At 39.0% G+C, this 13,607-nt stretch overlaps 1 protein-coding gene across 1 annotated transcript in view; it reads right to left on the reverse strand.

The window, feature by feature from the left end:
- Positions 1–13,607, reverse strand: part of DIP2B (DIP2 disco-interacting protein 2 homolog B (Drosophila)) — a gene marked incomplete at its 3' end in the record, with an annotated part of 33,718 nt that overhangs the window by 16,529 nt on the left and 3,582 nt on the right. The window contains exons 2-9 of the mRNA XM_009575660.1: positions 9,943–10,086; positions 8,440–8,565; positions 6,502–6,714; positions 3,998–4,141; positions 3,056–3,175; positions 2,251–2,448; positions 1,915–2,006; positions 1,302–1,412 (exon numbers count right to left, since the gene is read on the reverse strand). Of these exons, the coding sequence (XP_009573955.1) occupies positions 1,302–1,412; positions 1,915–2,006; positions 2,251–2,448; positions 3,056–3,175; positions 3,998–4,141; positions 6,502–6,714; positions 8,440–8,565; positions 9,943–10,048 (1,110 nt within the window). The remainder of the gene's footprint in view (positions 1–1,301; positions 1,413–1,914; positions 2,007–2,250; positions 2,449–3,055; positions 3,176–3,997; positions 4,142–6,501; positions 6,715–8,439; positions 8,566–9,942; positions 10,087–13,607) is intronic.

Raw genomic sequence — 13,607 nt, forward strand, 5'->3', positions numbered from 1 at the left:
CTTCTCTGCCTACATCCAATGTCTGGCAATGGTTTGAAACTCAAATGACAACCATTGCCTAGCAGGGATGAATACAACTGCTTCAAAGCTTACACAATAACACATTTTGGAAGATGATATATATCCAGCACAAAGGCCTGCTGGGTAAAAATGCAGACATACCTACAAGCCAATAAAAGTCCATAGGAAAATGATAAGGCATCACAAAAATACAAAGGGGCTACTTAATCTTCTGCATTCCAAGTTTGCTCTTTTCAATTAATTTTGTTCAAAAATGAAATGATTATGTAACTGGGGACAGATTGCAGAAAAATTTGGTGATTCTCAAAGGGAACTCTCTATACATAAAACAAATATTACATTGGCAAGACTAAAATGCATTGGATGTGAAATCAACAGAAAACAAGTGCTCATGCCCAGCATCTAGGCATCGAGCATCCACCACTTATTTTCATTAATGGAAGCCCAGATGCTTCAAAGAGGAATCATGAGGCAAAAAAAGCAAAACGTATAATTACGCTGAAATAAGAAGGCCTCTCTTTCCCCAGGAACTAATTTCTATTGCACAATGATAAAAACACTGGAATGAGGTACCTCACTAAGAAATCTGATCGGGCAAATACTGGGAGAAGTTTTAATTTTGTATTTGGTTGCTATAGCAGTTGTCACATTGCAGAGAAATGAAAGCAAAGCTCTGTGACTCCCATAGTATTACCAGACTAGCTTACCATTTCATTACCACCTCTCTTGCCATATGTTTGCCATTATCCTGTTTCTTTTGTTTCCTCTTATGAAAGTCTATAGTTTTAGACAGTTCTTGACATGGCAATAATATGGCAGTATTGCAAAAATTCTGGTAAGGATAAAGAAAACACTTTGTTGAGCAAATAATTTATAAAAAGTGCCTTGACGTCTTCAGAAATACTTATCACCTTCAGTCTCCAGCAAAGTCAAAAGACTGGCAAATGCTAAGCATGGCTGGAAATGAGACCCCCTTCACATCGATCAGAGGGCAGACTCATAATATTATCTGTACCGTATAAATTATTTGCAATAACAGAATGAAGACTACAGCATTTAGGTGAATCGACCATTTCCAGCTACTCAGCACAGCTCTCTGGCCAATATGTTTTTCCATTTTTAAACAGCTGTTCCAGGTTCGCACAGGTTTTGCACATTGCGTTGACACAGAGCTGCTAAGGCAGCAGCTGGATGCTGTGAAACACTTTCAGAGGTTGATGGTCTGACTTGGTTTTCATCCCACATCAGCCTATCACTCCTCTAAGTTCCATCAACGTTACCTTTCTGGTAAGAGGTACCTCTATAGGCACTGGTATGACTTCTGCTAGGAGACAGCCGTAAAATGCCACCATGAACATGACTGGGTCATTGTTGGGATAAACAAGGGCTACCTACAATTCACAAAAATGTTTTGTTAGTTGAAATACAAGGAAAAACTGCAAAGTTCAGATCTATTGTGACTAAAAGTCAGAAAACTTTGTGTTATTTCACATTCTACTACAGCATTTTTCACAGGGCATCTTTAAGCACTCTTTCTTCCACGGAGTATCTGGTATGCGCACGAGTTCCTCACGAAGTAATGTCAGCATTCCCTGTGTGCCCATACACATAAAGTTGCACACACAGCCAAAATACAGAGATCTAAAACTCTGTATTTCTCTCAGAGGTGCAAAGCTCTTCCTTAAATGTATTTCAAAGTCCAGAGCCAAGAAGTTGCTTACAGAGCAGCCAGCAGGACTGAAAAATCACAGAAGTTACTTTCCCAAATAGCCTGTCCCTGCGATAAGAGTCTCGCTATTAAAAGAATAAGATTATAGTGTCTGTGGTAAGTTACAGCCCCCAAAACCCTCTTTTTATTTCAGAGGGAGAACCAGACAGTCCCAAACTCATTACCCTATCTCCAGGTTTTAACACGGGTTCATTTTTGGTCCCCAGTTTATTAAGCAGTGTGTAGGCCAGCTTGAGACTTCTGCTCCACAATTTGCCTAGAACACAAAGAAGAGAGACTTGCACAACTCTAAATCAACCCAGTATACAAGAAAATATTTCAATTCTTGACTGCTTTTACCGTCTACAGTCACATCCTCTGCTTCGGTTACACTGCTTTGTCTACAAAGCTCTGAAAACGCAGGAAGGTATTTGCAACCATACTAAGAACAACAACGCTGTGTTCTATCCACTACTGCTCTTTCGGAGCAGTTTAGCAATGGAAGCCAGGGCTCAACTCACCATACGTGAGGGTATAAACCGGTTTTCCTGTAACATCCAGTGCTGTCAGACAGGGGCATTTAGCTTGTGTGGTTCCCCAGCGCTGCAGTGCTGCTTCTAAGGCAGGAGGCCAGTTACAAACAACTCCCAGGGGTTCTCCCTTCACAGGTGTCATCTGGCGTCCTTCTGGCTTGGGCTGATTTGGGTCAGGCTGTGGAACTGAAGAAAATTCAATAATGTTTCCAGTTCATCTTTGCCCATTTGTTACCAGACAGTTAAGCTGGAAAGATGCACTGAAAACAAATGCTTTTCCTCATCGCGTTTAGGTTTAACAACCCCTATCGCATTTCATTTTCTAGGAAAACCTGCGCAGAACAAAACATCGTGAACATAGTCTTCTCCTAAGGTGCTATTAAAAGGTATTCAACACAACAGTGAAGAAAGTAACACAGAATTGGAGAAAAGAAAAACAATCTTACAAAGTAAGGTTGTAATGAAATTACCTGTAAAGACAATCCCTTTTGGGAAATTAATTAAAGTAGCCTAAGCAAATGAAGGGGTTTTAAAAATCTATTTAAACATTTTTCTTAGTAAGTTTTAGTTATTGTAAGAAGTTTAGTGTTGAGGAGGCCACCCAAAGCTCAGCAGTACAGTAAATTACTTCAAACACTGGTTTTGTATCAGACTGTTCATGAAGGCTACCGCTAACTGCAAATATCGAATCAGAGTCAACTTCGAAAACAATGGCATAAATAAATTCAGCACTGTGCATGCCTGTGTACTTGTAACTAATGATTAATAAAAAAACATTATTTGGTGCTATTACCTTCCACAATTTCTTCAAAATCATCCACAAAAAATTCTTTCAGGGGTGGTCTTTTAGGTCTTTTCAAGGTGTTAAGCAACTGCTGAATTTTCGTGGAGACTCTACTACTCACAGGAACACCTGGAGGGAAAGATTTTGTCTAGTAAAAGTGTTCATCATGTCTATTAACATTTACGTCTTAGCTCCTTCCACGGGAGGATACTTCTCTTGGTGCGCCCACTCATTCAACTACTGACTTCCATTATTAAAGGCTGTGCAAGTGCAGGATGACATTAGTATTATATCAGTTCTGTATTAACTCAGTGGTCAGAAAATGCTAATAATAAAATTAATTTTTAAAGCATTTACTCCCTTCCAAAGCCTGATTTCCATCTGTCTGACACACCATACCTGCTGTAAAACACAGCCTACAGATCTGCGCCTGCCTGCAGTATCGATCAACTGCAGTGCAAGACTGCCAGCAGAGGGAGGACACAACAAGACCTGAAGCATTAATGCTACCCCCTGCACAAAGGTTTATGCCAACCAGCTTAGAGTGAGTATTAACAGCTTCATGGGAGCTTAATTATAGTTAAGAAAGACATTATTTCATTCATCTTACCTTTTCTTTTGGGGATTCTAGGACAAAAGCTTTTAAAAACAATTAGCCTACCTATGCATTTGTGATTTTTTTCTTAAAAGATGGTAGAGAAGAGAAAAGCCGATTATCTCTCCCACGATTTTCTCCAGTTCAGTACATAGTAGGTAATTCCTGCAGCATGGGAATGTGTTAATGCCAATGTCATAACTGCGGCATAGGAATGTGTTAATGCTAATGCCATAACCATCTCAAATTTGTGAAGTGCTTAAATGGCATGAACTTGAGTTGGGAGAATAAATTATGTGATTTAAGTCCTTCCTTAACACCATTCTAATTTCTGGGTACTCTGAACGGTTCCATACCATCAGCAGTATCCATGAGACTAGACCGATTAGATCCCTTGTGCATGCCTTTCACAATCCCTGAAGGAGGAAGGTCAATCACTGCTGGGCGTGCTGAGGAAGAGGAGGTAGTTGCTGTGACATCTGGGGGAACTGAGAAATTTTCTAAAAAAAGGGAGAAAATTGAGATGGCAGTTAACATATACCTTTTATTATGAGACGGAACAAGCAAAGTGTTAGTTACCTGTTACCAACAATCTTAAGAATTTAATGGGTTGAATGTATGTGAGCTCTTATTAATGCTAAACACACCGCTTCCTAAATATTAAGTAGCTCTAGGAGGTGCACATTATCTGTTCTGGAAAACAGAAAACAAAGGCACAAGATGAGTGGCTTTGTCCATGTCAGGGAAGTGGTTCAGCAAAACAGAATTCCTGCTCTTGGTTTCTAACTTCCAAATCAAGCTCAACCTCTTGACATTCAGTACTGTTAAAAAAAAAAAAAAAAAGTTTGAGATCCACATGAGCTCTGAAATATTCAAAGCCCCAGAACAAAAACCTACATCACCTATGCAGTAATCTCTCTTGCTAGAATTATACTATTTAACTTTTTTGTCAGTAAGGGCTTTCTAAAACAAAACACGCGGTAGGCTATTGACTAAAGCAGATCAGCAAAAAATCATGTTGGGTTTAAACTTCTTCCAGTTCGGTGACTAAACAGTATGAGCCTGTCCAGCGGCTGAATAATAAACTTAAAATTTAATGAATAGAGGGAGCTGGGTCTTACTTTTGCTTTAAGTTGCAAGACACTGTTCTGCTTTTCAGATGAGTTTGTAAGCTTCAAAACTGGAAGTAACTCTGCATACTTCAGTAATTCTCATTAACTTTCTCTTAAATAAGCGATTTTTGCTTACATAGGATTTCTTTATACAACACAGTAGGTTCAATCATCTGATAGGGCAAGAATATTCTATTCTAGCTTAATAGAAGCAGCAACTCTTGCTTACGAAGGAAAAAACCCAACAATTTTGAAACTGTATGCTGGCTTGCACAGAGAGTGTCTGAAGGAAGGCAGATACTGAATAATTTCCACAGAAAGGTTTTTGTGGTTGATACTTTCTCTGTGCCCCTCTTTCTAAGAAGAAAAAAAAAATCCATTTCTGCATACCTTTGGAGATATGGTGGCAAGGAATATTTCTCATGTATTAAACTTCTAAGATCACTAGGAAGGACCTAGATTTTGTACAACTCCAAACAGGACTTTTTATTGCTCTCTCCAAAGAGATGTATAAAATTGCGTATGTGAGAGTTCCTATTTATTTACATTAGGTGTTAACACAGGATGAATGTGGCATCTACATGGCAAATACAATTCCAACAAAGATTTAAAACTTCTATTTTGCATAAAATACTAATTATATTAGATAGTAGGTAAAAAGCTGTATTACCTTAATTCATTACAAAAGGTAACGTGGCTTTCTGTATGCTCCAATTAAAAACAGCCTCTCTGCTTCAAAGACACGTTAATTATATTGACTACATTTCATGGGCAATTTCTCCAGTTTTCCGTTTCAGAAAACAACTTGCATCCCAGCAAATAAACAAACAAAAATAACAGCAATAAAAAAAAAAATTAAGTGAAACAGTTAAAAACACCAGCACTTCTATGCACTGCTTGCCCCAAACCAGTTAAGCAAAAGCAGAGAGCACACAAAATACAGACACCTCCTAAGATGCAGTAATATCCTTAACAGCAGATAAAAAAGACAAACATACACAGAGCAAAAACAAACTTTGCAATTTCATACAGAAGCATCAGCAGCAAGGAGCACCTCAGAGCCTCAAAAAACTGAGCCTGGGGTATCCAGATCTGTAGATTTTGCTCCGTCTTCTCAATACCTGGATGCTCTGATTATTTCTCAGACTAGTCATGAAAGATCTGTGCTAAATCTTTACTCTGCTAAAACTTTTTTTTTTAATGACAAGCTCATTTGTTCACATATATGGCTGGGTTTTCGTTCTTTTTCTTTTCTTTTTTTTTTTAAAATCTAACACAAACAATAAACCATTAGGGCTTATAGCAAAATGAGAATGTTAAAACACAGCATTTCCCCCACTCAATAGGCAAAGACACCCCTATGGTACTCCTCAGGACACAGATGCCAAATGCTACTTGCATTCAGTAGCTTCGTACACACAGTAGCTTCAAATAGCTGTAGACATAAGCAACACAGTATACAGAAAGAAAGTTGTGCCTACTAATCCTGTCAATACTGTCAACACACCCTGGAGTCATTTCTACTTCAGCAAGCTCCTGCTCCCCATTTCCCCTTTTTCAACCAACTCAATACTCTGAAATTCTTAAGGAAAAAAACATCGTGATGGGGCAACTCCAGCAAATCCTAGCAAGTTCCATCAAAACTAACTGAACTCTTGATCCGAATTTCCCTTATGCAATGGACGACTCCAGCTTTATTAATACAATCTAAACTTGAAGCAATTTTTCTGTTCATACCCATCTCCTACCTATTCGAGTATTGGCAAATACATCAGCTAGTGACCCACTGGTCCCTTTGCCTTCTCCATGGGAAAGTGTAGAAGATGCTGATGAAGATGTGGATGACCCCTGAATAGATCGGTTGATCCAAGACTCAGCATTCTGTAAGCTCTGATGCAATGCAGCAGAAAGAGCAGCTTGGCGCCTTAGCGACCCCTCATCCTCGGATGCGGAAGACGTGTCTGTGTGGAAGCAGAAAAGAAAATCTAGCTGCTTAGGGAAAAGCACATTGCACTGAACATGCTCTCTTTCCAATTCACATATCAATGGCACAGGCTTGTAATATGAAGATCTTTTTTTCACAGGCTGTGTCAAACAAGGTTACACTGGCCAAAACAGAAGTTAAAGCAGCAGACATCTCCAATGTGAACACATTTACCCCTGGTGTTTTGCCCCTGTTTAAAGCACACAGAAGATGCATGTCCTCGTACAAGTATCCCTCCCCTGGGTTCTCCAAGTTTATTATCTCTCACTACTTTTCCATTCATATTCTATAATATTAGATGCTCTACTGCCTAACTTTGGTAATTCTGAAATGGAAAGTGAGGGGTCCGTATCATTCTCAAAACTGAAAATTCACAGGAACAAAGCAGAATGCAGGCACTGGGAAATAAACATGCCAAGGCCACACGCAGAAAATGCTTTTGTCTGGTATTCTAAGTGGGTCCCTTTCAATTGCAGAAAACAAACAAAAAACCCAACCCCAAAACAAAACAGAGAAAACTACAACAAGGAACTGCATCCTGTGTTTCCAAGAGAACAGATATCTTGTCTATCCTAAAGCTGTGAACTAACTATTTATTTATCAGGAAGAAAGCGCTCACTACTTGGTATCTTAAGTTGACCGGTGCTACATATAAACATTCAGTTAGGCTTTGGCCTAAAATTTACATGTTCTTCAAAGCAATTGCCTGCCTATATTCTAGTTGCAAAATCAAACTATTAAATCATGTTCTACCTACTTGCCAAAGTAGAATGCAGTTACGAGCTGAAGAAAAAGACTGATTCCAGACACACTAAGTGCTAACCTTTATTTGTGTAGCATCCACAGCTCAGAATGTGCTGTAATCCTGGACAAGTTAGTACAAAGCTGAGACCCAAGCAGACACCAGGAACATGCATTAGCCCCCAGTAGAAAGGAAAAGAAAAAACGAACTATGAAGGAAATAAGGAGGTAAAAGAATAGGTATGAGTGAAGTGGCCTAGCAGAGCAGTTTTAGAGAGTGCTATGAATTCACAATGAGATATGAATCCATAATATTCAGATGACTTTGTCAATCCAAATGACTGTGATGCTTCTGCACAATGAGAGACAACATAAAAGTCACTGCCAAAAAATACACATATTCATTTTTAAGCCAGTGCATATAGCTGCTTGAAAACAGACAGGTTTATTAATATCTGATGCACATGCACCGTAACAGACACCACGTTATCCAGGTATTTTGCTGCAGCCATTACATGGGAGAGGTTAGGAAGGAAAAGTCCTGCAAGTCACGGAATCCCACAGGATCCCCTCCAAGGTCCTTGCCCAGAAATGTGCATCGCTGCAAATCCTGTCCTGTATGTTGAGTATTAAACCTTAACAAAATCAAAATATGAATTATGCAACTGAAATAAGTGTGAAGGAAGCAAAAGAAGCAGCCGCAGTCCAGAAAGCCTGCTCAGCTCTTGCCAATTGATTCTTTAAAAGCTCCCGGAAGAGGAGTCATTTTCACAGCCCTAACAGCAGCTCCATGAAAACAAGCGGCTGCTCAAATGTAGCAAGAGAGCTACAGCACTAACAGACTACCTACAAATGTGCTGAAGAGCTTGAGTATTGTGACAATTGCAGCCTCTTGATTTGGGAACTGTTACTAATGCGTACCTTAACATCCGCACAGACACGCACACGGTAAGAACCTAACCTGGGGGAGTGCAGGCATCAGCTGGAGACTGGACAAATGTAGACCGTCTTTTCGTTGGCATGGGCAAGGCCATCTTCTGTTCTTTGTGTTTTGCCAGTGCTGCTTGAACTGCTTCTGTGTGGATATCTGCAAAATGGGAGTTCATCTACTCAGTTTTGCAACAGTAGAGGAGGAAGAAAAACACACAAGGCTTACACATGTGCAACTATTGCTAGCCGTCTATATTTATGCAACTCTCCGTTTTACAGTACCTTCCCAAACAACTACATTTTGCCATCTCATGAGTAACATTTCCTTTTTTTTTTTTTTAAAAAAAAAAACAGGGTAACTAACTGAGGTTTCTAAAGTTAGCAAGCTATACAGCAGGGCCAGATTTTTTAGTCTGGAATCTTCTGGATTAGTCATTATATTCTTGTGTCTCTACCAACTTTTACAGAAACCCCAACCCCACCAGATCGTTCCCCTCAAACAAAGATTATCCTAAACTATGTTTGTGCATAATTTAAAATACACACATACGCTAACAGTGTATAGAGCCCCAGGTGCGCAACTCTGGTCTACAAACTGCCGAAGTCTGAGCCAGTTGTCTGATTTAGGAAAAACCTTATGTTCAAAACCCTGAATGGATGCAGATTTCATGTAAATCTTGAAAGTTACTAACTGCGGCTGTAAATACACGCTGATTAGCAACTGAAACAGGCTAAGACACGAGGCTTCCATCCTCTGCAAACGTCCAGAACTCTTCAAAGGAAGACACATCACTGACGATGAGAAGACAACTTATTAAAAAACTGCTATGACAAGGGAGAGCTCATCTATATGAATTTCTCAGATTAATGTATTTTAATTATGCTTTTCCAAAAACCAGAAAACTAGGCTCTTCTGATGCTTTATGGAATGGTGGTATATGATAGCAGTGTTACTGGAGAAGGTGAATTTGATATACTTTACTGTTGAGAAGAAAACCTGTATCTTGTTAATGCAAAGTAAAAACCAAAATCAGGTGGAAACAAAAAATAGGTGCTGCCATCTTCTCCTTTTCTTAAGTGGAGAAGGAAATCACCAGGGCACTGGTCAGCCATTTCTGCTGCTCTTTGGAAGTACTTTAAACACAGATAGGGAAAGCCAGCTCTCATTCTCCAGGCTCCTAGAACAGACATGCACAGCAATCACCAATTCCAAGAACAAATTATTACCTGTCCTCAGTGAATCTGGTTATCTACAGACATGGTTAAAATAGGCTTTCCATTCTGTGAACGACTTGCATTGAATAGTTGCATTCAAGCCAGAAAATCAAGGTGACAAAAAGTTACTTGCTTTTTCTACTTAGCATTCTTTTTGATTCAGTAGCTGGAGTCCTACAAGTCTGATGTTTTTTATACAGAACCACCAAGGTAGGGCTTTCCTTCAGTGGACAAATAATGAGCTTGACTCCTTGAGAGAACGTGGTACATTCTTCCTCACTAACAGGAATCCCAGATGAACTCTTGCTCCTGCCCTTACCAGATCGATAGCGTTCATCTCTGGCTCCCCCTGAGCGAGCTCGGTGAAATTTGGATGAGGATGATGATGACGATGCTGAGGCTGGAGTTGCAGATGGAACGGGCATCTGAGTTCTGGATTCCTTCTGTAACGCTGGATCAACCCCTGGAATACAGTCCACAATTCTCTGAGAGCAGGAAATAAAAGTAGCCTTTTTTGATCATACTCTTCTCTTTTACCATATAATTACAGGATTTCCCCTTCTTTGTTTTTTTTTTTTTGTAGCAAAGTGGAACTAATTACTATATTAATACATCTGTCCAATCTGTCCTAATCAGTTAAGATATATCTGTCCCTTCTTTGACCTCACTCTTAAGAGTTTTTTCCAGCTTTTTTCTTTTCAAGGGGTTGTTAGGCACTTGAAAAGACAATTTACAGCAAATCTGAAGCAGGTGACATAAGACATAATTTCACATAATTTAAGTAACCTATCAGTGATAAAGGTAGATGAAGTCACCTTTAAAGAATTCATTACGAAATACAAAAGCAAAGGTGATAAGGTTCAGATAAATCTTGATAAATGAAATAGTAGATAAGGCAGGGAAGTCCTACACTTCGACATATTTAATAGGGCCATTTGCAATGAACTTGAATGTTTTGTGATTTAATGTCTGTATGGTTTGCTCCCTATTTTGCCACGTTTCTAGTGGGAACAGGACTGCACCATACTCTCATTATTGCATTAAGATGGAAGACAATTAGCAGTTTAACTTGTGGTAAAGCGATATATGTAAACTGCTTTTAGAGATCATAGTCATTTACACCATTCTCCTTGTAGCCCCCGCTGCTATGGGCACAATGAGTAAAGGGGTTTGACTTATTGAGTCATTATCTCAAATTAAGTTTGAGTTGTGAAGAAGAGCAAACCCACAGAAAACTATGTTGAGAAGTTGGGTTCGTTACTCACTGTTCCACTGACCAGTGCGTGTTATTGATAGGAAAGCCAATAATATACCAGTGGCAAGAGCCTTTGCTGTTAACATTAAAAACAAATAGACCTCTATTTCTCCAGGTTCTGGCTCCTTTCAGCATGTCAAGAAGTGAGTGGCTTTATCATCCTGGAAAGTTTGTTTTCCCCATGAATACAGGGAGCTAAATAGATAATCTGATAAGAAATTATCATTTTACATAATTCAGCAAGGGACACTAGGAATCGTTGCTACTGGAGTTTCAATTCTAAAGTGTGTCAGTGGGAACTTTCTAAAAACTAAAGATCATATGGCTGTAATTACCTTCAGGTTGTCACCTGAAGTCATGCAAAAAGAAGAGCAATTGTGTCATCTAAATATGCGCCGCCTATGAACTCTCACAAACTACCAAAGGATTAGAGAAATGAAGAGGAAACCACAAATCCTGGAGTCCAATTCCAGTTATACCACTTTCTTAGTGTGTGGTTTTAGGTAAACAACTTAAGGCAAGTGCCTCAAGCTCAGGGAACTTACAATACCAGCAAATCACACCTAACTAGTTACAGAAATCTTCAACCATCTCCTATACCTTCCAACATCCTAAAGAGCAGAATATTAATTGAATATTACAGCAAACTAACTATCCACTTAGCCCAGCATTATATGCTTTGGAAAAAATTCAAGAACATAGGGGTCACGTGCTTCTGGAAGAAGTTCCCTCTTAACCCCTAGCATTACTGCTTGGCCTGGAAACCTTTTCAAAACTTTTCATCTCTTACTCAACCGTTTGTGATATCAACATTCAATGGAGGCAAGCTACCAACCTTATGTATTAATGATTCTTTAAACTATCATGCCAAAAAATTAAAGCCTGTATTTCTAGTTAAAAAGAACACATCCTGCTAGCCAGACATTCTCAAATCATATTAGGGGGACAAACAACTACTCCCCATTTTCCCTGGTATTTTTTGGATATCATAACATATAACACAGAGTTCTGTATTCGCTTATCAAAACATAACCATCCCCTGTACAAAGATGCCAGCAGCACAAAAAGTAGAATGGAAAAGGAAAAGGGACTTCTGTGGTTTAGGTGCAGGATCTGGTAATCAGAAGACCTGGACTTCAGAGCAAGATTTTCAATTCAAAAATCTCAGTTTACTCACATCGAAAACAATCAGTGTTTGTGTCCCCTTCCTGTCCTTCTGGATCACATTTCGTTGGTAACTAGTTTAACATCTTTGTAGCATATATTTGCCTTCATCAAAAATGAGAGAGTTTTCTTTCGATCGCAAGACAAGACAACTTCACAGACTGAGAAGAAATGCTTAATGCTTTCTGATCATTCGAGTATTTACAAATTCAAGTACCCACTAGATGTCAGCAGCAGATTTAACACTATTTTAAATGAATTCTTAAATTCATATTCAGTTCTCTCTTATAAGTCTTGCAAAAGCATCTCATCTGCTCTGCAGGGCATCACAAGGCAAACATGACATTCCATTTACAAAGGGATCAAATGTGTCTGTAAGTGACATGACACACCAAGAGCAAGCTCTTTGTTTAAATATTTTGCTATGACATAATAACATGTTACAGTAGCCTAACAAAGCATTCAAGCACAGATGAGAGAAAACGTGTATAGCTACAGTAAATCACAAATGGTTAATCAACAAAGCAGCGTAAGTGAGCTAAGCCTGGCAGGTGATAGGCGACTTATTTAGCATTCCCTTCAGAATAACCCTGCTATAGCTGCAGTTTCTGCTGGCAGGATCCGAATCTACAGAGACATGAAAAAGAAATTATTTTAGATTTGCTTTTGAAGGATGCTATGGATTTTTTACTTGTCCTTAGTTTTTAAGCAGAATTGACTCCTTTCTCGTCCCTGCGTTTTGTTTAAGGAAGAGGTTCAATGATTTAAAGATTCAGAGATTTTTTTTTCATAAAAAGATTTTTAGATTAAAAGAATCATTATAAGCATCATGTATGATCAACAAGGATAAATGTTTACATTAATAACAATGACAGTAAGTGCTAGATTCATCTGACAGAAGAAAAGCAGCAGGCAAACCTGTTATTCTGCTGTTTTGCATACAGAATTGAACAGAAGTGCTAGTGTTGGACTGGCTATTCCTAATTACAAGATGATTTTTTCAAGCTACATGACTGTAAAAATCATGTAAATAACAAACTCGGGTATCTAGGGTTTACAAGTCAGCCTGAACAGCACTTCCAGAACACAGGGGACAGCCTCACTCAGCAGCAGGCATGGCTGCATAAGCTTAGTGTGATTGCTGCTGTCTTCCAGCACCAAGACGGCTGAGAACTCACCAGATTTAGGAGATTCAGAGACTTTTGCAGGAGTTACTAACTAGATGGATCTTAATTCTGCCTTGTACAAGACACAAAGGAAGAATTCAGGTGCTCCATTGGTTTAGTCCTGGATATTATTTCAAAGATGGAGAAATATATTTCCTAGAGTCAAGTGATAAGCTTTATTTGAAATTGTGATACCCCTCAGACCGAATAAGGAAGAAAATAATTCCCCATTTGTGGTAGCTGCAAGTCAGATCTTGTAAATGGGTGAAACTCTCTAAACAACACTAAGCTGGAGCACGTGTGCACGATTTACAGGTTTAGACAAAGCTGTTTTATCACTGGTTACTATTCCACATTAGCTCTCACTTGAAATAACACGATGCTGAAAGACAGGGTGGG

Source organism: Fulmarus glacialis, unplaced genomic scaffold, assembly GCF_000690835.1.
Source record: "Fulmarus glacialis isolate BGI_N327 unplaced genomic scaffold, ASM69083v1 scaffold14714, whole genome shotgun sequence".
NCBI classification, from domain to species: domain Eukaryota; kingdom Metazoa; phylum Chordata; class Aves; order Procellariiformes; family Procellariidae; genus Fulmarus; species Fulmarus glacialis.